At 36.2% G+C, this 25,248-nt stretch overlaps 1 protein-coding gene across 3 annotated transcripts in view; it reads right to left on the bottom strand.

The window, feature by feature from the left end:
• The window catches only part of SWT1 (SWT1, RNA endoribonuclease homolog), a 106,534-nt gene that overhangs the window by 61,127 nt on the left and 20,159 nt on the right, over positions 1-25,248 (bottom strand). For all 3 annotated transcript variants that reach the window (XM_013979933.2, XM_005667827.3, XM_005667828.3), the window contains exons 6-13: positions 24,962-25,021; positions 23,095-23,224; positions 22,062-22,163; positions 21,057-21,245; positions 15,000-15,093; positions 6,722-6,867; positions 4,714-4,877; positions 2,348-2,486 (exon numbers count right to left, since the gene is read on the bottom strand). In XM_013979933.2, the coding sequence (XP_013835387.1) occupies positions 2,348-2,486; positions 4,714-4,877; positions 6,722-6,867; positions 15,000-15,093; positions 21,057-21,245; positions 22,062-22,163; positions 23,095-23,224; positions 24,962-25,021 (1,024 nt within the window). The remainder of the gene's footprint in view (positions 1-2,347; positions 2,487-4,713; positions 4,878-6,721; positions 6,868-14,999; positions 15,094-21,056; positions 21,246-22,061; positions 22,164-23,094; positions 23,225-24,961; positions 25,022-25,248) is intronic.

The raw sequence follows: 25,248 nt of genomic DNA, 5'->3' as shown, positions 1-25,248 counted from the left end.
TTAACTATTTAAATGCAACATGTATCATGATAAACTTCTCTGAGAGAAAAAGAGTCAAAGTTCAATTTTAATATAGCTCCTTAAATTAAAAAAAAGTAACCCTAACAAACATTTTCTATAGGTAAAGACCAATGCCTGGGAAGTGTTTATTTTAAAAATAGGTAACTTTTAAAAATAGATATTTAGGAGTTCCCGTCGTGGCGCAGTGCTTAACGAATCCGACTAGGAACCATGAGGTTGCGGGTTCAATCCCTGCCCTTGCTCAGTGGGTTAATGATCCGGCGTTGCCGTGAGCTGTGGTGTAGGTTGCAGACGCGGCTCGGATCCTGCGTTGCTGTGGCTCTGGCGTAGGCTCCGATTCAACCCCTAGCCTGGGAACCTCCATATGCCGCGGGAGCGGCCCAAGAAATAGCAACAACAACAACAACAACAAAAGACAAAAAAAAAAAAAAAATAGATATTTATGCAGGATCTACTACATATAAGTTATAAGCTACTGACCAGGCACTTTAAATCCCCTGGGAGAATTTTTAAAGACATAAAACATTTTCGAATAGTTTATACTTCAGAAGAAGGGGAGAGAGAAGGGGTATATCTGCCATAGAATGTTTTTGTTTTGTCTTAGCTTTCAGGAAGCCTAGTGTTAAAATCTGTGATCAAGTGCTGCAATAATTGTCTGCACATGTTTTGTTGGTTTTTTTTTTTTTTTTTTTTGGTCTTTTGTCTGTCTTTAGGGCTGCTCTCGTGGCATATGGAGGTTCCCAGGCTAGGGGTCGAATCAGAGCCACAGCAATGCCAGATCTGAGCCACATCTGCGACCTACACCACAGCTCATGGCAACGCCAGATCCTTAACCCACTGAGCGAGGCCAGGGATCGAACCCGCAACCTCATGGTTCCTAGTCGGATTCATTTCCACTGCATCAGAACAGGAACTCCTGTCTGCACATGTTTTGCCGTAAAACTATCTTTCTTATTTTTCATTACCTGCTCTTGTACCTTTAAGCCTAATTTAAACCCTCTTGCACTCAGGTTGTTAATTTAAAGGCCCACATATATACTCAGTTTTTTTTTTTAAGTAGATAGGATATAACTAACACATAAAATAATAAACGGAATTGATCACTTCATGTTAGGAGTTTGAGGAAAGTCAAGAACTAACTGAACATTCTAATAATGGTTATATTTTACTTTTTAAGGTACAATAAAGCAAATCTAGCTGTTCATTTTGGACAAACCACTTACCCTCTCAAGCCTAGTTTCCTTAATCATAAAAGACTTTAATAACATTATATCAGTGCTTTTCACATTTTTTCTTCTTAGCATAAAAGCTTTTTTTTTAATCCTACATGAAATCTCCATATATAAACAAATAAAGGAAAGCTAAATGGCTAAAGTTGGTGTTGAGGGCCAAAGTCCCACTATAACCAGGCTCCCCATCAACCTTTCCACCTCCAACTTGTGGCAACTTCAGAGACACCTCAAGAACATTCTGTGCAATACAGTTTAAAAACCACCAATTAAGTCACTGATTCTAGTCTGTCCTGGTTCTAAAATTCACTGTACACCAAAGCTAAAGGTTTCCTATTCCTATTATCCCTATATTTTATTTTATTTTATTTATTTCATTATTTTTTATTATTCAATGAATTTATTATTATCCCTCTATTTTATTTTTTTTTAATTTTTTTATTTTTTTGCCATTTCTTGGGCCGCTCCCGCAGCATATGGAGGTTCCCAGGCTAGGGGTTGAATCGGAGCTGCAGCCACCGGCCTACGCCAGAGCCACAGCAACGCGGGATCCGAGCAGTGTCTGCAACCTACACCACAGCTCATTGCAACGCCGGATCGTTAACCCACTGAGCAAGGCCAGGGATTGAACCCACAACCTCATGGTTCCTAGTCGGATTCGTTAACCACTGCGCCATGACGGAAACTCCTATCCCTCTATTTTAAATAGAAATCTTGATACACCATTTTTAAAATTAGTACATGAAACATGATCAAAGTTTGTGTGTTAAACACAATGAGAAATGAAAAAAATCTGCATAACTCTATTTGCATACCTAAATAGACTATAAAATACGGTTTAAAAAGTTTTCCAACGTTACTAAAAACGGTGTATTCACAATATACAGGAACATCAACAATGATGCCATTAACAGGCACAAGCTCTATGAACGACATTCATTCATCCAGCTGTCACAAATTTCCTTAAGAAGTCAGAGGTATAATGGTTAAGAACTGACTGACAAATGTGTTATTAATTCACCTTCACATTCCGTGGACTATATGTATTAATCTGACTTTAATACAACAGTGCTAAAGAGAAAATAAAAGATTCCTACCTTTACAAAGATTTTCATATAGGCTCTCAACAGTTAAAAGCAAGTTCTTTTCCATAACTAATCCAAATACAGCTAACCAATGTTTTCTAAAGCACTGTAATAAATGCATTAGAGTCCATGGCGGTTTCAAGTATAGCACCTGGAAAAAAATAGCATCATTGATTTATTTATTATGCCTATTATTAAAAGTATCTCTTTAGGAATTTCTACATGTACTTCAGAGCAACATATAGTTAAATTCTTTTTTTTTTTTTTTTTTTTTTTTTTTTGTCTTTTTAGGGCCATACCCATGGTATATGAAGGTTTCCAGGCTAGGGGTCGAATAGGAGCTGTAGCTGTCGGCCTACACCACAGCCACAGCAATGCCAGATCCAAGCCGCGACTATGACCAATACCACAGCTCACCACAATGCTGGATCCCCAACCCACTGAGTGAGGCCAGGGATCGAACCTCCATCCTCATGGATTCTAGTCAAATTCATTTCCGTTGAGCCATGACAGGAACTCATAGTTGAATTCTTCTTCAATTAAAAGATGTTTTATTAAAAGCCAGTCACGGAGTACCCGTCGTGGCTCAGTGGTTACTGAATCCGACTAGGAACCATGAGGTTGTGGATTCTATCCCTGGCCTTGCTCAGTGGGTTAGGGATCTGGCCTTGCTGTGAGCTCTGGTGTAGGTCGCAGACATGGCTCGAATCCTGCCTTGCTGTGGCTCTGGTGTAGGCCGGCGGCTACAGCTCCAATTAGACCCCTAGAGGCTGGGAACCTCCATATGCCACGGGTGAAGCCCTAGAAAAGACCAAAAAAAATTAAAATAAATAAATAAATAAATAAATAAATAAAAGCCAGTCACAATCTTAAAATGCTAAATCCATTACAAATTGCTCTTGTAAAATTCATGTTAGTATTAATTCTTATAGCTTCAGAAATTACATGTAAAAAGGAAAGCATAGTTCTAAATCAGCAAGATAATTCTAATTAGTAAAACTGTCAATCTACTTTTCAACATAGTCATTTTTATGAGGAAATCAATCTCATAAAACCCAAGAAAAAAAATCTATATATTAAAAAAACAGTTCTCATTGTGGCACAACAGGGTCAGTGGCACCCTGAGAGCACTGGGATCCAGGTTAAATTCCCAGCATGGCATAGAGGTTAAGGACCCTGTGTTGCCACAATCGTGGCTCAGGTGGCAACTATTGCTCCAAACTGATCCCTGGCCTGGGAACTCCTGTCTGAGGGTGGCAAAAACAAAACAAAACAAAACAAAAAACCCAGTCAACTATAACTGATACCTGCTACTCTTGTAAAGGCACGTTGATAAAGAAGATTGATCTTCTAATACTACAAGATGTCAGCACATCTTTTTCTGAATCATTCATACACAATGACTTTCCTAGACTCTTATGCAATCTAATTTACATCAACCTTCCTAGAATCTTCTGATCATTCTTCATAATCTTGGTTCAACACTTGATAATATAATCATGCCATAGTGACATATACTGAATCTCACTGAATATCTGGAATAGATACAATTGTTGGGAATAATATTTTTTCCTAATTATAAATGTGAATAGCAAAAAAATTAAACTAAAAAGGCCACTACTGCCAAATATGGTGTTTTACTGATTACAGAAAAGATAAGAATCTAAAGATTCTCATAATTGCTAATATGACCAAATTTATATACTCCAATTCTCTTTTTACATGACATAAGCCAAAATATATCCTTCTTTTATTGAATACATATTGTTAGGGTAATTTCCTATACTAGACATTTTGACTCAAAGTAAAAATAAGAGAAGATTTTCTGAATAAATTTTAAGCTTCATGGAGGCAATGTCTGGCAGTAGATGTACAATAAATATTTTTTCACTGAAAATATAAATGACAAAATACAGTCCTAACCTTTAGGAAATGCCTATCACTTCATTTTCAATGAGTTATCTCAAAGACTTCTAGAAAAAAACATAGGAGTTCCCATCGTGGCTCAGCGGTTAATGAACCTAACTAGTATATATGAGGACTCATGTTTGATCCCTCGCCTTGCTCAGTGGGTTAAGGATCTGGCATTGCCCTGAGCTATGGTATAGGTCACAGATACAGCTCAGATCTGGTGTTGCTGTGGCTGTGGCACAGGCCAGCAGCTACAGCTCTCATTTGACCCCTAGCCTCGGAACCTCCATATGCAGCAGGTGTGGCCCTAAAAAGACCAAAAAAAAAAAAAAATATATATATATATATAAAATGTAATGTAGATTATTATAACAAAGCTTATAAATTTTATACAATAGTTCTTAAAACAAGGTAACAAATCTTTAGCAATAAAAAAGAAATTTTCAGCTAAGAATTGAAATAATCACCTCCATCCAGAGGTTTCCAAAAGCAATTTTCATTTCTGTTTCTAATATTGAAGATAAAGCTGTTCCAAGAGATTTCTCAAGATCAGATACAATGCTTTCAAGCAGAATGGGTAGTCCAGGGTTTGCAGATTCTTCCTCATAGCTCTCCTCCAAAGGTGTTGCTTCTTTAAAGCAAATAGTTACAGGCTTTACTTAGGATATTAATAGTAAATATTAACATATATAATTAATATTTGGCCATAAATAATAAACATTTAATAAATATAATTAGTATCTGAATTGCCCAGAAAGCAAATGACTATTTTTAAAACAGTATTTAGAAATATTTATCTTTAGTATACTTGTTTTAGATGCAACATAAATATATTACTTTAGCAGACACTTTACATTTTTGACAAAAGATAAATATTTTTACTAAAATAGAAACTTGAGAAATGTGTGTGATATTTTAACCAAAATTCAAATTTTATTATTTTCAAAAAAATAAAAAGTAAAAGAATGTTTTCCATCTATTTATAATAGAAAACCAAGAACTAGGAATCAAAATATGTTCCCTTCCAAAAATAGTATATTCATCCAATCACAAGGCACTTCAACACATTGTTTTGAAAAGACTGAAATTTGTGACTTAACCTCCTTTATGCTTTCTTCCCCTTCTAAAATGTTTTTATTATTTTAATTGATATTATTTCATTATCATTACTATTTTGATACCTGCTAACTGCAATTTCCCTGTGGCAATATTCAAAATATTAAGTGGCTTACCTCTCTACAAACTAAGCACTTAAAATGAGAGTAATATAATAGGAAAACCAAGAGCAGGTTTCCCTTGAAAAGCCATAAACTAGAATATTCTGATACTCCCTCTGCCATTTTGAATATTATGACAAAAGAAATTTTATTACCAAAAGGTCAGATAAGTAGCCTGTATATATGAATATATGAAGCATACACATATGCTATTAGAGACTTCAATAATTATTTTCCTCACAGAGGGAAATGGTGGGATGTATTTTTTTTAAGTTATGTCAGATTTAGTTTGATAGTCCAACAAATATCAAGCTACAGAACAGATTATTCTGGTGGAAAAAAAAGAGATAAACAACCATATTGCTTTTAGTTTTCTTAAGTATTAGATTAAATTTTTAAAAAACTATTATGAGTTCTTCAAGTTTCTCTATTACTGAGTTTTTATACATTAATAGAAGTTGTGAATATGGAACTAATTTTAAAAAGAAACTAAAAGAGCTCAAGCTTTTCTCTAGCTCAAGTGAATATTTCCTATAGCTCCTATTAATTAAAAAAGTATATTCTGTATGACTGGATCACTTTGCTATACAGGAGAAATTGGCACAACACTGTAACTCAGCTATACTTTAATAAAATAAAATGAAATGAGGAGTTCCTGTCATGGCTCAGTGGTTAATGAACCCAACTAGTATCCATGGGGATATGGGTTTGAGCCCTGGCCTTGCTCAGTGGGCTAAGGATCCAGCATTGCCATGAGCTGTGGTGTAGGTCACAGATGTGGTTTGGATCCCATATTGCTGTGGCTGTGATGTAGGCTAGCAGCTACAGCTCCAATTCTACCCCCAGTCTGAGAACTTCCATATGCCACAGCTGTGGCCCTAAAAAGATAAATAAAATAAAATTAAAATAAAATAAAATAAAATAAAATAAAATAAAATGAAATACTTTAAAAGTATATTCTGTGAGGTAAAAAAGTGGAATGAATGTAATGATTATAAATATATAAAAATATATGAGCGTGTATGGACAAAAAATTAAATTAATTTGTAAAAGTATATGTAGAAGGCAATAGCGTTATACTTTCTTTTGGATTACCATTATACTTTTCATTCATTTCTACCATTTATGTAGCAGCAAATACTCCCAACAATGTTATTTAAGTGTACCAAATAAAAATTAGTATTAATTCCAACTGTTATCAACAATCTTAGTACATAAAATAAGATATATTTCTAATTATCCGCAGTAAGAATACTACCTGCTTTCAGTTGTTGTTTAGATATACAGGGCTGATGACATACATCTGTGTTCAGAGACAAGTTTAATAACTCTGCACTCAATTCTTCTTTACTGAGTGACTTCACACCACTTATTAGGCCTTTGTTTCTTAAATTTCTATCATCCCTAAGATTGGTTAGGAGGAAAAAATATTTTATTTTTTTTTAAGATAAATCACATGGCAACTAAAAACATGTGGATTCTAATCAGAGGTTGGTGAGTCTCATCATATATATATATAAACAAAGGATAATTTTTTTTAAATACAGAAGATAAATAAGTTAACATACACTAGAGTCAAATCAACTAAGCTTTGGAGAATAATAATAATTATTACAATTTGAATGTTTCCCTGGTACTAGGCACTGTTCTAAGCACTTTAAATATATATCGATCCAATTAATTCTCACAATAAACCTCTTAGGCAGGAGTGGTACTAATTTTTATCCCCATTTCACAAATAAGAAACTGAGCTATAAAAAGGTTAGGTAGCTTGTCCAAAGACACATTTGGTAAGTGGGAGATGGATTTGAACAAAGAATATGATCACCCCAAGAGAAATAAACAGAGAGCCATAGTAAGATAAATGATTTACAAATTTACTTAGAGTGACATAACACAAATGATGGGAATTTGCTATTTACTGAAAGAAGCCAGTATGATTACAGCATAGTGCATAAGACCAGTTTATGCGGCTACAGAGAAAGGCAAGGACATTAACAAACGGAAAGAGATTTAAAGATTTCAACGGGAAAGGACAAGATCAGATCTATTTATCAATGGTTGTTCTTAAGTCTAGTTAGCTTCCAGCTTTTGTTAAAGGCAAAGTAATTTGGTCAGACTAACCCTCCCAAAAGGCAAATTAGAAAACGTGGACCGAAACCAAAACAAAGCAAAAGATAAACCAAACAAACAAACAAACAAAACTATTTGAAGGCACTAGAGAGCAATAAAATGCATGCAGAAGGTACAGGGGAATCTACATTCCAGACACAGACCCTGATTGATAAGAACTATATGTTTCTATCTTTTTGCCTGAGGGACACTCCCCAGTTCATCAACACCTTACAACAGAAAGCCACAGACTTTGTGGCTTGAAATGTCAGAAGGCAGTGTTCAGGACTGGGCAGAGGATATAGAAAATTAAGGGGGAAACTGAAGATGGGAGGAAACGACAGAGAAAGTCAGCCCTAAAATCTGCATATAAATTCTGCCTGGAAAAAAACAACTTACTGTCAAGAGACAATCAATAGACCAGACTTAGCTATGACACGGATGTTAAAGCTATCTGATAGAAAATTTTAAATAATTTTGATTAACATGTTAGACTCTAATTGAAAAAGGTGAATAGCAGCAAACCAGTTTAAGCACAGATGAAAATCATTTGACTCAAATGGAAGTGCTAGCAATTAAAAAAAAAACCCAGGAGTTCCCATCGTGGCGCAGTGGTTAACGAATCCGACTAGGAACCATGAGGTTGCAGGTTCGGTCCCTGCCCTTGCTCAGTGGGTTAACCGTCCGGCGTTGCCATGAGCTGTGGTGTAGGTTGCAGACGCGGCTCGGATCCCACGTTGCTGTGGCTCTGGCGTAGGCCGGTGGCTGCAGCTCCGATTCGACCCCTAGCCTGGGAACCTCCGTATGCCAAGGGAGCGGCCCAAAGAAATAGCAAAAAGACAAAAAAAAAAAAAAAAACCAAAAAAAAAAAAAACCAAGCAACAGAAATGAAGAATGCTTTCAACTCGTTCCTCAGTACTCAACACAGGCAAGGAAAGAAACAACAAGCATTAAGACAGGTCAAAAGAAATCATCCAAACTGAACTAAAAAGAGAATAAAAGCTTAAAAATATATTTAAGAGCTTCTGGTTAATATCAAATAGTCCAACATGCATGCATGCATTAGTTACCTACGGCATGCAACAATTTATCCCCAAAACTTAGCAGTTTCAAACAAACATTTATTATCTCACATGGTTTCTGAGAGTCAGGAACCTGAGAGCAGTCTGACTGCACGGTTCTGGCTCAGTCTCTCACGAGTTGAAGCATGCTATTGCCTAGGGCTGCAGTCATCTCAAGGTTTAACTGGTGCTCATTTTTATGGCTGTTGGCAGGGCTTGACCCTTTACTGATTCTTGGCTGGAGGCTTCAGTTTCTCACCAAGTGGGCCTCTCCATGGGGCTACTCATAGAATGGAAATTGCTTCCTCAGAACAAGTGATCCAAGAAAGAGAATGAAGCAAGAGAGTGCCCAAGAAGGAAGTCCCACTGTTTTATAACCTAATCTTAGAAGTGATGATGCACACAGACAACCAACCCTGGTACAAGGCAGGAGAGGACTATGCAAAGGCAGTAGTACCAAGAGGCAAGATCACTGGAGTCATCTCAGAGGCTGACTACTACAATGTAATTCCATGACACCAGGAGAAAAGAGCAAATGGGGAAGAAGAAATACTTGAAGAAATGATGGCTGAGAATTTCCAAAATTAAAAATGAACACCAAACCACAGAATCAAGAAGTTCAGAGAACATCAAACAAAGTAATTTCCTCTCTTCTACCACAAAGGTACATACATCCAGGTATATCTGCTAAAGACTGCTACAAACAACTGCTAAAAAAGTAAAAGACAAAGAAAAAAATCTTGAAAGCAATGAGACAAAAAAAAAGACATAACACATATAGAGGAAAAAGACAGTATTTACAGCAGAATTCTTTCTCATCAAAAACCAAACAAGATAGACGAAAATGGAATGAATCTGTGTGTGTGTGTGTGTGTGTGTGTGTGTGTGTGTGTGTGTGTGTGTGTGTGTGTTGTCTTTTTAGGGCCGTACCCGCAGCATACGGAGGTTCCCAGGCTAGGGTTCGAATTGGAGCTGTAACAGCTGGCATATGTTGGAGCCACAGCAATATGGGATCCAAGCTGCGTCTGCAACCTATACCACAGGTCACGGCAACGCCAGATCCTTAACCCACTGATCGAGGCCAGGGATTGAACCTGCATCTTCATGGATGCCAGTTGGGTTCGTTAACCATTGAGCCATGAGGGGAACTCCAGAGTGACTCTTTCAAAATACCAGAAAAAAGAGAAAGAAAAAAATCTATCTAGGAGTTCCCATCGTGGCACAGTGGAAACGAATCCGACTAGGAACCATGAGGTTGCAGGTTAATTCCTGGCCTCGTTCACTGGGTAAGGATCCTGTGTTTCCATGAGCTGTGGTGTAGGTCGCAGAAGTGGCTCGGATTCTGCATTGCTGTGGCTGTGGCATAGGCCAGCAGCTTTAGCTCTGATTAGACCCCTAGCCTGGGAACCTCCATATGCTGTGGGTACGGCCCTGAAAAGACAAAAAGACCAAAAAAAAAAAAAAAAAAATCAATCTTAGAAGTGCACATCCAATGAAAATATCTTTCAGAAGTAAATGGAAATTAAAGACATGATCAGACAAAGAAAACCAGAAAAATCATTGCCAACAGCTAACATGTCAAAGAAAGCTCTTTGGGCAAAGGGAATATGACCAGAAATCTGACACCAGACAGAAACTTGGAACCATAAAAAGAAATGAAGAGTGTTAAAAATGGGACTGAAGATTAAAATAGTTTTTCTTTTTTTTTTTTTTTTTTTGTCTTTTTGTCTTTTTGCTATTTCTTGGGCCGCTCCCACGGCATATGGAGGTTCCCAGGCTAGGGGTTGAATCGGAGCTGCAGCCACCAGCCTACGCCAGAGCCACAGCAACACGGGATCCGAGCCGCGTCTGCAACCTACACCACAGCTCATGGCAACGCCACTGAGCAAGGGCAGGGACTGAACCCGCAACCTCATGGTTCCCAGTCGGATTCGTTAACCACTGCGCCATGATGGGAACTCCCACTTTCTTATTTTTAATTGCTTTAAATGATAAATAGCTGAAGCAAAAATATTAGCAAAGTATTCTATGTATACTGTTTCTGTAAAAGTAAAATGTATGACAATGACAGTAAAAAGGGCAGAAGAAGAAATGTGACGCATACTAAAATCCTCACAGTACACATGAAGCAATATAATATTATTTAAAGGTAGACTTTGGAGTTTCCATTGTGGCCCAGTGGAAACAAATCTGAATAGTATCCATGAGGATGTGGTTTAATCCCTGCCCTTGATCACTGGGTTAGGGATCCGGCATTGCCATCAGCTGTGGTGTAGGTTGCAGGCATGACTTGGAGGCCACGTTGCTATGGCTGTGGCTGTGGCTGTGGTGTAGGCTGGCAGCTGTGGCTCTGATTCGACCTCTAGACTGGGAACTTCCATATGCCATGGGTGCGGCCCTAAAAAGCAAAAATACGGAAAGGAAAGAAAGGAAAGGGAAGGAGGGAAAAAGAAAGAGAGGGGAGGGAGGGGAGAGGAAAGCAAGGAAGACTTTGATCGAGTAAAAGTAGATGTATATTGTACATAAGTTTTTTCAAAAAGGTATAAAATCAGTAATGGAGATGAAATGGCACCATAAAAACACCTAATAAATCCAAGAAAAGAAAGAAAAAGAAAAAAGAAAACAGCTAAACAGATTGAAAATAATTAGCAAAATAGATTTTGATCCAACTGATTAAATATGAATGGTATAAACTTATCAGCTAACAAGGAAGAAAGTGGATTCCCCTGTGGCTCAGTGGGTTAAGGGCCCAGCATTGTCACTGCTGTGGCTGGGATTTGATCCCTGACCCGGGAATTTCCAATGTCCCAGGTTCAGCCACTCCCCCAAAAAAGACAGAAATTGTCAAAATAGACAAAAAAGAAAGTACCAACTATATGCTATATAACAGATTTCATATGCTATATAAACATGGGTTAAAAGCAAATGGATGAAAAAATATACAATATAAATACTAACCAAACAAAACTGGATTAGTAATATTATATATAGTACTAACACCAAACAAAGGAAACTTTAGAAGCAGGTATATCATTAGGAACAAAGAGAGACATTATATAATGAGAAAAGTGTCAATTTTCCAAGAAGACAATCCTAAATGTGTTTGCCTGTGACTATAAAGCATTATAATACATGAAGTAAAACACTGTACTGAAAAGAGAAGTAAACAAATCCACAATTACAGTTGGGGATTTCAATACTCCTTTCTCAGTAATTATAGCAGTAGACAGATAATTAGTAAGGTTTTAGAAGACCCAAACTCTATCAACGAAACTGACCTACTTGAAATTTATAGAATATTCTATCCACAAGAGCAGAGCAGAATATAATCTTCTCAACTGTGCATGAAACATTCACCAAGGTAGACCTTATTCCTGGCCATAAAACAAAGTTTAACAAATGTAAAAAAATAGGAATTGTATAAATTATGTTCTCAAACCAAAATAAAAGTATAAGTCAATGACAAAAAAGATAACTGGAAAATTTGCAATATTTGGAATAAATAGCAATGAATATCTACATAATCAATGGGTCAAAAAGAAGTCATAAGTCATATTATGAAGTATATTGGACTAAATGAAAATAAAAATACAACATATCAAAATTTGTGGAGTACAGTTAAAGCAGTGCTTAAAAGGAAATTTTAAGCAGTTTCAAATAAATGATCTAAGCATTGATCTTAAGAAACTAGAAAAAAAGAGCACAAAAAGGGGCAAAAGAGTATTTTCTGAAATTAATCCATGTATTAAGAGGGAGGTGGGCTACACCAGTGTATCCACTGTGTGTAGACACACTATATAGTTGAGATTTGGGTATTTTAATATTACACATTTTCCCTCAAAATAAAAAGAACTATATAAAAGTAATCATATGAGGGACAGGGAGTAGACAGAACTATAGATAACAGAAAAACAGCAGATAACTGTTATAGCTGAGTACTTAGGAGTTTATTAAGTCTTCACTTTGAAATTTTTCATAATTAAACTTTTTAAAAATGCTATTATTACTTTTTGAAAAAAAAATGAAGGAGTGTGGAAGTTGAGAGCAAAATAAGTCTAAGAGCAGAAAAGGAAGAGGAAAAATAACATCACTTGACATGCAGGATGGTGGCAGAGGAGAGAAAGAAAAGAACATACAAAACCTTTTATTTGACTGGATATAGATCATGAAGGAAAGGCAGGAATCAAAAATGACTCCAGGAGTCCCCATTGTGGCTCAGCACTAACGAACCCAACTAGTATCCATGAGGACACAGGCTCGATCCCTGGTCTCGCTCGTGGGTTAAGGATCCAGCACCACCGTGAGCTGTGGTGTAGGACACAGGTGCCACCACTTGGATTCCATGTTCCTGTGGCTGTGGTGTAGGCTAGCAGCTACAGCTCCGGTTCGACCCCTAGCCTGGGAGCTTCCATATGCCACAGGTATGGCCCTAAAAATCGAAAATATAAAATAAAATAAAAAATGACTCCAAGGTTTCTGGCTTTAGCAAACAGGTCAAAGACAGCACTTTTTATTCAGATGGAGCACAGTAGAGAAGGAAAGATCAGGAGTTCAGTTTTGGAGATGGGAGATTCCAGATGTCTATGAGATCTCCAAGTAGAGATAATGAGTAAGCAGATGAATATACTCGTCCATAGTTTAGAAGAGAAATAACAGACTGGAGATATTAACAGAGTTGCTGACCCATACTTAGAACTGTAAATGGAAGTAAAGCACTTAGAATGAGGTATAGTACCTAGTGTTATAGAAGGGTTCTCCTATCGCTGTTATTAATTAATATTATTTATCATCAGCTATGTAAGTAATATAAATGTATCTTCAAAATAAATACATGTGACTCACACAGTATGATTATTACCCTTTATAAGAAAAAATTAAAATTAAAAAAAAAATAGGTTCACCTAGAACATAATAAAGCCAGAATTAAAGTCTGACTACACATGTTCATTTCACTAAAAACTGCTACAACTGTTAATTCCAAAACAGTAACTGCAGAAGTAATGGAGAATTGATACAATCTCACCAATTTAATTTTCATTCTAAGTTGAACTAAAAAAATAACAATTATATGACAATGATCTCAATTTATCTCAAATTCAAAATGATTAATATACTGCTAATTCTATTTAAGCCTTCAACAAACTCCAAGATGATATAATGTCCTAGATTTTTTAAAAAAATTAAAACTAGAGATAGAAATTTCTAATATTTCCTTTAATATAAAAATGTGTAACATTATGTTTGAACACAGCGAAAATGATAACTAACCAAGGGCCCTTATAAGAAAAATCTTAAGGACTATTCATTTCTATAATCACTCCATTTCACAGAGAACTTAGGCAAAATCATGAAAACTGTACAAAATCCATTTTGCAGTGAATGAAATTCAGACTAAAATTGCAAATTAAAATTGCTCTTGTCAGTTCCTTCAAAGCCTTTTCTCATACATGATGAATACAATTCTGCCTAACATATGTTACTTTTATCTTAGAACTGCGTTATGAAAGTATTAGTTGGGAATGGAAGGCAGAAGGGCAAAGGAGGAAAAACTCTCACTGAGATAATTTTATGTCCTGGGCACTCTTCTAAGTGTACACACACACACACTCACATACACACATTTTTTTCTCTGTCTAAATACTCACAATTGGAGTTCCCACTGTGGCACAACGGGATTGGTGGCATCTTGGAAGCAATGGGACGCAGATTTGATCCCAGCCCGGCACAGTGGGTTAAGGATAGGTGTTGTCACAACTTCGGCTTACGTCAAAACTAGGGCTCGAATCTGATCTCTGGCCTGGGAACTCCATATGCCTCGGAGCGGCCAAAAAAAAACTTACAATAACCTCATAAGGCAGATATTGTTATTCTCCCTATATTTTACACACAAGGACACTAAGTTAAGCAACCTTCCAGGGCACAAAGCTGGTAAGTGGTAGATCCAGAATTCCAACTCTAACTGTAACAGGTATCCAGGACATAACAGCAGCATAAACCAGCCCTTCCTTACAAGTCAATTAATCAATTAATTAATTAACTCTCCTGCCTCATGACCTAAAATGTCAGATTTTTATTTCTAAACTATTTTATTCGGATAGTAACTTGACTTTCCTCCGCATTTTCAAAAGTTTTCTGAATACCATATAAATTAAATTGAAATATCATAAGATTCAAATCTTATTCTTCCATAATTTGGACATTATAAGAATGTGAGATAGACTATGCTTACTGGTGGATTTAGAAAATTATGTATGTTTCTGATCTTTGGTATGGTAGATAGAGTATGATTTTTAAAAAGTCTTTGGTAAAATTTGCTATTTAAAAAAAAAAAAAAAAAAAGAGTAAAATGACCATGAAACTCACGTGCACAAAATAACAAGAGAACAAGGGAATAATTCCTGGTACTGAAGACAGCATTTTAATACACGATCATCATTGTTCTCATCACTCAATCCATCTGCAAATTTAGCAAAAGCCACAGTCAATAAGCACAGTAAAAATCTGGGAACTGAAAATAATCTAGGCCGTATTTACAAATCGAATCATCTAAAATAAAGAAAACTTTTTAAATGAAAAGAAGAAACTAAGAAACAGCAAAAACAATGCCTTGAAAATTCTGGATCAAGAATTCAGGCAGCATATAGCTGTAAGTTTAATAAAGTGATTAGTTTACTACTAAAATGGAATAGGATACGCCTAGTAATAAACCCAAAGGAAAAAAATGTGACCAGTAGGTTAAGTGCCATGTTAGAAACCAAAAGCTATGAATTACAGTCTCAGTTGAGCCACCTGGAAATTACAAGTAAATTAGATGATTACATCATGCTTCAAATTATCTTAACATAAAAGGAGTCTGAAAATAATGAGCAACTGTGGTGCGAGCAACAGAACCATGTTCATGTGTCTGCTTTTTCTTACCCTCTAAGTAATAACATTTAGAGATAGCTGTATGGGAGAAGGCAGTATAGGTCCTAGGAAGAGAATACAGAAAGTAATTTCCAACGAACGTTAATTAGTGGCTGACGTAGTGTCCTCTGGCATTCTCCAAGCCTTAAAGTGTGTAGCAAAGGTTTGTTTTTGTTTTGTGAAAATAATGTAATGTGTAGAAATAGGACCAAAGGTAATGTTTCTTGTTAAGTCCTTACACTACTTGCCTCGGGACTCCCTGGGAGTACTTACTAATAATACAGATGGCAGGACTACACCCCAGACCTGTATCTGGATAGGAATCTTCGGAGTCTAAACTTAAAGACTGATTTAAGTTCTTGGTAAGTCTCTTAGTAAAATTCAAGACATATTGGCCATTGAGCCACAACTTTTTGTTCCCAGATTATAACCTTTATTCTCCCTCATCTGTTAGCCTATATTACTTAGTCCTCTAAAGTTTCAAATTAGAAAACTCATTCATTCATGCAATAAATATTATATAGGGTCTAATTTGCACTAGGTCCCTATGCTAGGTAATTGGATATTCAAAGACAAGCTCTATGGGGGCTCATAAATCTCCTGATGAAGTCTAGACAGAACTCAACTGATCTCACAGCAGGAGCCTGAGGGAGACATGATTCAGTTCTTTCCTCAGACAACCAGGAAGTCAGACAGGCATTTATTACAGCAGCCAATTTTCCTGCTTTTAGCTCACAGAGTGAATACCACAATAATACAAAATGGGCAGCTCAAAATCACTGGTTAAACTTCAGCAATTTGGCCAATGAAAGGAGGTTTAAAGTGCATAGTAACTGCTCTAAAGGTATCAAAGTTCAAGATTACCTGTTCTGTCACTTTTTTCTAGGATACATGGGACAGAAAGACACACATAAAACCACAAGAATATTCAAGAGATATTTTTTCAAAACATATTTTTGAGCACCTGCTTGAGGAACTGTCAAAAGTGAACAAAACAGACTCTGGAAACAGACCGATGTGGGTTTGAATCCCTTCTTTCCCACTTACTAGACATATAATAAGGGGCCAACTGCTTCATTAGGGTGATTGAGAAAATTCATATGAAACACTTGGCCCAATATATGGTTATACCAAGTGCTTCTGCATGCAGTGACCTGATGTGGGATCTTAGTTCCCAAATCAAGACTAAACCTTGGCCGCTGTGGTGAAAAGTGTCAAGTCCCAACCACTAGGCCACCAGGGAACTGCCACCGAGTGCTTCTTAAGTAGTAAATATTTATTACTTAAGATTCGGCTTAAATGGCACCTCAACAGCAATCAGCTCTACTCACATTTGACAGCAAAATAAATTCTGTATAAACTATAGTTAATATGACTTTTAAGATTTAATAGATTAAAGTTTCTCAGAGTTCCTTTATGGCCCAGCGGGTTGAGGACCCAGCACTGTCACTACTGTGGCTTGGGTCTGATTCCCAGCCCCAGGACTTCTGCATGCCACAGGATCAACCAAAAAAAAAAAAAGAATTAAAGATTCTCAACAGCAGGCTTTATATGCCTCATTCAGTGCTGTAGCCTCAACACTTAGAACAGTGTCTGGTACAAGTATTTGGCAAATAAATGATTCAAGAAAAATATAATAAAAATGATGGAACAAATGGTGTGGGAGGTATCAGAAAAACAAAAACCTTATTTTTGCCTTTAACTATTTTTATCTAATTACAAAAATAAAATAATTATAGAAAATCTGGAAAATTCAGAAAATATAAAGAAAATTAAAATAACTCATAATTCTACTAGCTCAATATAACCAATATTAATATTCACTATCTGTAAGTATATATGCATAATCTAAGAAATTTGGGATTGCACTTTATGTTTTTTTAAATCCTATTTTGGTTTCTTTTGTGGGTTTTTTGTTTTTGTTTTTTACAAGTTGAAATGAGTTCATTAATGTCAGCCCTAATCCAATGGGACAAGTATTCTTATAAAAAAGGGGAAATTTGGAGACAGACATGCAGAAAGAGAAGATGATATGAAGAGACATAGGGAGAAGGCAATCTACAAGCCAAGAGCAGTCTAGAATAGATCTTTCTCTCACAGCCCTCAGAAGGAAACAACCCTGCTGACACCTTTATTTCATTATTTTTTAAAAAAATTTTTTTCTTTTTACAGCCACACCTGCAGCAAATGGAAGTTCCCAGGCCAGGAGTGGAATTGGAGCTGCAGCTGGAGCTTACATGCCACAGCCGCAGCAACACCGGATCTGAGCTGCATCTGGAACCTACCCACAGCTTGTAACTACACCAGATCCTGAACCCAATGAGCTAGGCCAGGGATCGAACTCACATCCTCAGAGAGACAACGTCAGGTCCTTAACCCACTGAGCCACAATGGAAATGCCTGACACCTTGACTTTAGACTCTTAGCCTTCAAAACTATGAGACAAATTTCTAGGTGATTTTTTGTAACATTTGTCCTTCTCTGGCTGACTTAATCTAAGAAATCTAGGATTCTACTTTTATAATCTTCTATTTTTTATTTATTTGTTTTGGTTTCGTTTTTGGCCACCCCACCACAAATGGAGTTCCGGGCCAGGGACCAGATCCAAGCCACAGTTGTCACCTACACTGCAGCTGTGGCAACCCCAGATCCCCTTAACGCACTATGCTAGGCCAGGAATCAAACCTGTGTCCTGGGACCACCAAGACATGGTTGTTGTACAATAGTGTCAACACTGTTGCACCACAATGAGAACTCCTTATAACTTTTAACATCCTATTTTGTTTAATATCATTAATATTTTTCAAAGTACAGTATTCTCTCATGTGGCTATAGCATTATATGTAACTTTTCCAAGTGTCAGACAGTCAGGATGCTTCTAATTTTTTGCTGTATAAATCATGCTATCATGAACACTACTTACATAAATCACTGTAAGCATCTCTGATTATTTCTTTAGAATAATTTCTAGAAAGAGAATCATCTCTTTAGGCTTCTCGATAGACACTGGTAAACTGCTCTTCTGAAAAGTTACTAATACATATTCCAGCTCTGAGCGCTGTAAGTGTTCCTATTGGGTACTGCAAAGAGTACCTTTCTAAACCTAGAAGCAATAAAAAGAAATAACAAGGGGACAAGGAAAAGATAAAAATGAAAAGTCAGAGTTCCTGTCCCGGCACAGAAGAAACAAATCCAACTAGGAACCATGAGGTTGCAGGTTTGATCCCTGGCCTCGCTCAGTTGGTTATGGATCCGGCGTTGCTATGAGCTGTGTTGTAGGTCACAGACGCGGCTTGGAGCTGGTCTTGCTGTGGCTGTGGCATAGGCTGGCGGCTAGAGCTCCAATTAGACCCTTAGCCTGGGAGCCTCCATATGCCACAGGTGCAGCTGTAGAAAAAAGACAAAAAAAGACAAAAATTAAAAAAAAAAAAAAGAAAAGTCTTTACACATAAGAAATTAACAATATTTAAAATAGCACACAGGAAAATATTTGCCTTGAACAAAAGGGCTGACTAGGTGTACTTCTTCTTTTGTGAATTACCTATTAATAATCTTTGTCCATTTAGGAGAAAGGGATTTTTAGTTTTTCTAATCAATCTGTATAATCTTTACATATAAGAGGACACAAAAGAATTATTTTTCTACTTTAAACCATAAACCATTAAGTACTTTAATATATTAACTCAACCAATCTTCACAACTATTTTTTTTCATTATTTAGAGAATACTTCATTAGTTTCTGTAATCAAACCCACATAGATAAGACCTTACCATAACTATTTTTTTCACCTGGAGGTTATTTCCTCCAATTTCTTTTAATCAGTTTCCTCACCTTTAACTTTCCCAGGTCTGCTTATAAACCAGATCGATCAGATTTCAAATCCTATTTTCTTCTCACCATAATATATACCACATCAAATAAATACAATTTTGAAAAGAATAAGGACAACACCGAAACTATGGTCAACTAAGGCTATTTAACATGGGCTATCTGTATTCAAGTTGTGGCATTTTTTTTAAATGTAAAATGCTTGTGTAAAAAAACATTGTTATAATACTCAATGATTATGTAAAAGAAAATAATACATGGAAAATAATCAATTATTAAATAAGCTGGAGGCAAATGTGCTTGATAGATGTAAAGAGTAATTAAAGATTATTTTGTTCACTTCTCTCCAAACAAGTATTTAATTTTACTCAATAATCCTGAGTTAAGTTTTTTATGAGAATTTCAATTTATCATTAGACTATAAAATATAATTTTATTATAATAAAAATGAAAGATATTTCTAAAGAATATAAAATCATTGACAGAATAAATGTATTAAGTACAATGGATTTTATATAAAGAATGTTTTAGATAATCAGTTTGACAGACAACAATGATACACTGAACATAAAAGATTTATCTGACAGACAATTATATAGTCTATTACATATCTACAATCTTTGATTAAAAGAGCAATTTAACAAAACTAAGATCAAGTAATACCAATTCAAGCATTAAAACAAGAAGAGCATATTAGGTTCTAAGACTAACTTTATTTTACTTTTTAAATTTTATTTTATGGCCACACCTGTGGCATATGGAAGTCCCCAGGCCAGGAACGGCATACAAGCCACAGCTGCAACAACACAGGATCCTTTTAATCCACTGTGCAGGCCAGGGATCGCACCCACACCTCCCCAGAGACCCGAGCTATCACAAGAGAATTCTTAACCCACTGTGCCACAGCAGGAACTCCAAGCCTTATTTTTAAATGACTTAAATAAAACCAATACGGGAAAAAATAAAATCAGGAGAAAATCTATAGACCTTTATTACAAAAATACCTCCTATTACAGGTTCTGACAAACCAGAGGAAAACAATGCCTGCCTCTATATTAACTATGGATAGTAACGACGAGAAACCTAGACCTCTTACTGGCCTCATCACTCAACATAATATTTTAAAAACAGAATCCAAAGTACTGTAATTTAGATAAATATGCACAAAAAGCTATACAGTCACTATCTGTGAAATACAGATATAACCTAACAAGGTCTGAAAAGCAGAAAAGTAAAAACCAAAGACCTCCAAACAAGTCTAAAAGAATGCCCCAAAGCATCACTATGTCCTGCCATTTCACACTGCAATAATATTTCTTTTTTTTTTTTTTTTTTGTCTTTTGCCTTTTCTAGGGCCGCTCCTGCAGCATGTGGAGGTTCCTGGGCTAGGGGTCAAATCACCACCGGCCTACGCCAGAGCCACAGCAATGCGGGATCCGAGCCGCATCTGCGACCTACACCACAGCTCACGGCAACATCAGATCCTTAGCCCACTGAGCAAGGCCAGGGATCGAACGCAACCTCATGGTTCCTAGTCGGATTCATTAACCACTGAGCAACGACGGGAACTCCTGCAGTAATATTTCTAAATTTTAAATATCAAAATATTTAAAATTTCCCTTCAATAATAAGCCAGAATACAAACAAATTTTAATCAGGAAGCACCCTGAGAGAACAATACTCACAAAGTTTTTGAGATGCAAGCTGTATGGACTGACCCCAAAGCTTTTTATCTTGACTTTTGAGACTGTCATTGATGAAATGAACTGCAGGTATAGCTTTGTGCTGGGCATGTTTCAATAATTTTCCTGCCTTCATACGATCCAACTCTTGTACAACAACCCAGGGAATTATCAACACAAGTCTGTCAAAGCCTAAAAATAAAAAGATTTCTTAGAAGTCAACAAATACTTATTGAGCTACTAAATCAAACTGCTGTAGGGGAACTGAAAGATTTAAACTCATAATCTAAAAGAAAGGATAAAACATAAAAAACAGAAACTAAAAACAGATGTAAGTGTCAAGAGAATGTTACAAAAACAAATACTAGGAGTTCCCATTGTGGCTCAGCAGTTAACGAATCCGACTAAGAACCATGAGGTTGTGGGTTTTATCCCCGGCCTTGCTCAGTGGGTTAAGGATCCGGTGTTGCCGTGAGCTGTGGTGTAGGTCACAGACACGGCTCGGATCTCATGTTGCTCTGGCTCTGAAGTAGGCTGGCAGCTACAACTCCGATTAGACCCCTAGCCCAGGAACCTCCATATGCTGCAGGAGCGGCCCTAGAAAAGGCAAAAAGACACAGACACACACACAGACACACACACACACACACACACACACACACACACAAAATACTACTGGAGATCAAAGAAGAATAAATTTAGAAGCTAGGTTAACCTGTAAAGGCTTTTTTGTAAATTTAAGGTGATTATGCCTTACTATATATGTGTCTGTGTGTATATATATATATACACACATATACACCTATGTATTCATAATAGCACATCCAAATAGATCAAGCTACAACCACTGCAGAAGCAATGCCAAGTAGTTACGTTATGTTGTGAGTTACATGGGAAGTCCCCAAATGGAAATGAGTTTGTACAGGGGAAAAAACCCACATCATTGATAATATAAAATACCACCTCAAATAAGAAAAATCGGAATCAGTAAATACATTTTATAAATACCTGCGATTTCTGTTGTCTTCAAAATTCTAAGAAATTTGAGATGATTCATCAGAATATTTGTGTCAATAACAAGCAGAAGCTTTTTGTCGGAAGCAGTATTTGCTAAAGAAAAAGAACAAAGTGAGGATTTTGTGACATTCAATAATGGACTTGTCTAATAACTAAAATGTTGGTCCCATAGAACTTCGATAGCCTTCTTAAGAGAAGGCAGTTCTTTAGACAACAAAAACAAAAATGCATTTATAACATTCTTAAGAGAAAGAACAGTAATCAGTGTTTAATTATCTACCAGTAGAAAACTATATATTGCTTATAGGTGGATTTTAAATCATAAACTAATTTGTACCAGCAGTAACTGAGCTGCCAAAATCTGTACCATATCACTGGTAGTTATGTAATCAGGAATGATAAGCTAATTTTAATATACTCTGAAATATAAGTGAAGAGATAAATACGTGTAAAAAAAACAATTCTAGCATTATTTCATGGGGCTATATGAGAAACATCTAGGTAAGTTAATGCACAGGAAAACACAATAATTTGAAAAATGTAACATGAATGTAATATAACATTACTATCATTACAAATACAGGTCAAAACAGTATACCAACATATTTTGGAAAATATTTATCATTATTTCTCTCAGTGGTAAGAATAATCACAATTCTACTATATAAATAAGAAAGCCATGAATATAATTACCTTTGAGCAATTTGCATTATTTCTGATCAGTGCTTTGCAAAGTTGAAATTAAAACTTATGGGTAAGAGCAAGAATACAAGACAATTCATAACTTTGATTATTGCCCCTTGGCAAAAAGAGAAACTCTAATAATGTGAGATATATAAAACAAATGATGCTAAGACAAATCTTAGACCTTATTCCTATAGCTAAAAGAAATATACCATGCTTATTTCGAAAGAGCACATTTTAACATTTTTTGTCTAAATGTTATAAAAGTTGAATGTTATCACACTAATTCTTAAAAAGACATAGGCGATCATAAACATTATCATATACATATAGGGTGTACCAGCAGAGGAATGCACATCATCTTCCACCACGTCAATCTCCATATTCGTTAACTCTCCAGAAGGTGGAACCAAAGGTAAATCCACACTTTTTTCCACACGTGCAGCATGAAGCTCTTCGACTATCTGCATCTAAATTGCAAAAGACTCACAATAAAATATTTTGAATTATTTTCTCTGCAGATTAATAAAGGAAATCAATTAATTCTTAACTAATACATTTAATATGAGAGTTTGCGGAAAGAAAAAAATTTACAAAAAGATAGCAGCCACATGCTAAAAGAATAGAAGACAGATTTTATGGAGTTCCTGTTGTGGCTCAGCGGTAAAGAATCTGACTAGGATCCATGAGGATGTGGGTTCGATCCCTGGCCTCACTCAGTGCATTAAGTACCCAGCACTGCCGTGAGCTGTGGTGTAGGTCACAGACACAGCTCGGATCCTGCGTTGCTGTGGGTGTGGTGTAGGCCAACAGCTGTAGCTCCAACTCAACCCCTAGACTGGGAATTTCCATATGCTGTGGGGTGCAGCCCCCCACCCCCGCAAAAAAAAATCCTAAAAGAATACAGGTTTATAAGCATACACAAAGTTTTTATAATAGCGCTCCTCTATTATTTTACTATTTCTACAACTTCAGACAAGCATATTATTTAAAAACCATGGGTCTGAGTTTACTACACAATAGAAATATTAAACACCTATATCCTTTTAGTAAGGATTAAATGAAATAATGTGAAGAACCTCATACAGAATTGAGTATATAATAGACTTTCAAAATAATTCTCATTTCAAAGTACCTGAAGAGCCAAATGTTTTTATCTGGATGATGAGTACTTTTTTTTGAGATTTCTAAGATTGTTTATGAATTACAAAAAATTGAAATCTAGGAGTTCCTGTTGTGGCTTATCAGGTTAAGAATCCAACTAGTATCCATCAGGATGTGGGTTTGATCCCTGGCCTCATTTAGTGGGTTAAGGATCCCGCGTTGCCACAACCTTCAGTGAAGGTCACAGATGCTGCTTGGATCTGGCACTGTTTTGTCTGTGCACAGGCTGGCAGATGCAGCTCCAATTAGAACCCCTAGCCTGGGAACGTCCATATGCCACAGGTGTGGCCCTAAAAAGAAAAAAGAAACTGAAATCTAGATCTTAATACCCTATCACTTCAGGGATATAGTTCTCTGATGTACTTATTCTGGTGTAAATAAAATATAATCTAACTTTAGAGCACAAGTGAGAAATCTTTCTTCTATCAAGGGGCTCTGACCCAAAAGACAGAAAAATAAAACTGTCACAAATAAACAGCAATCAGTACAGTTTTAAAGTCTCCTTTAAACAGAAAAACAGTGTTCGATGAATCTAATTTTAATTTAGGAGCAGGTGACATAAAGTTCTATGCAATAATTCTATGAGGTTCAACCAGGAGATAATAGCTAAGAAAGGAAGCAGCAGATAAAAAATAATATGCATGCGCTCTCATTTTCACTGAACATTTTCATCTTGTTGCTAATTAGAAAAATAAGGGAAAAACATGTTAATACCAAATTGCATTTTGGCAAACAAAGGCATAAACATGCAAAAACATAACATTACATCAAAATTCATGTAACTCATGAGCCATAGACTCCATGCTCTTTATTCAAAACAGATCAGAGCTTACTAAAAAAAAAGACCAAAATGTGACCAAGTAAATGTAAATACTTTTCCAAATAGTTTTTCATGACTTTATAAAAACTTAGGTATTGAATTAAATAGAACCATCATTGTTGTTTTCATACTACCAATGTTCCTACAGTCTTTTTTATTAAATTAGGAACTGTTTGACCTAATTTCATTAAAAATATTCAAAGTAAATAAATATATCAGTAACCTCTTCATCTGCATCTTGAATACTTTCAGGTGACACTGAAGAACATGGTGCTTCAAAACTCTGAAATGAAAAGTGATTTTATTAGTTAAGAAGGAAGAATTTAAGGTTTTTCGACCTTGGCACTACTGACATCTGGGATCAGATAATTCTTTGTGTTGCAGGGGACTATTCCATGAACTGTAGGATGTCTAGAAGTGTCTCTGGCCTCTACCCACTAGATACTCACCCCCCCTCAACCTAAACAATCAAAAATTGCTCCTTCAAATCAGTTGTCAAATGCCTCCAAG

Source organism: Sus scrofa, chromosome 9, assembly GCF_000003025.6.
Source record: "Sus scrofa isolate TJ Tabasco breed Duroc chromosome 9, Sscrofa11.1, whole genome shotgun sequence".
NCBI classification, from domain to species: Eukaryota; Metazoa; Chordata; class Mammalia; order Artiodactyla; family Suidae; genus Sus; species Sus scrofa.
Note: the sequence above shows the minus strand (reverse complement) of the source record. Positions and strands in the feature narration are given on the sequence as shown.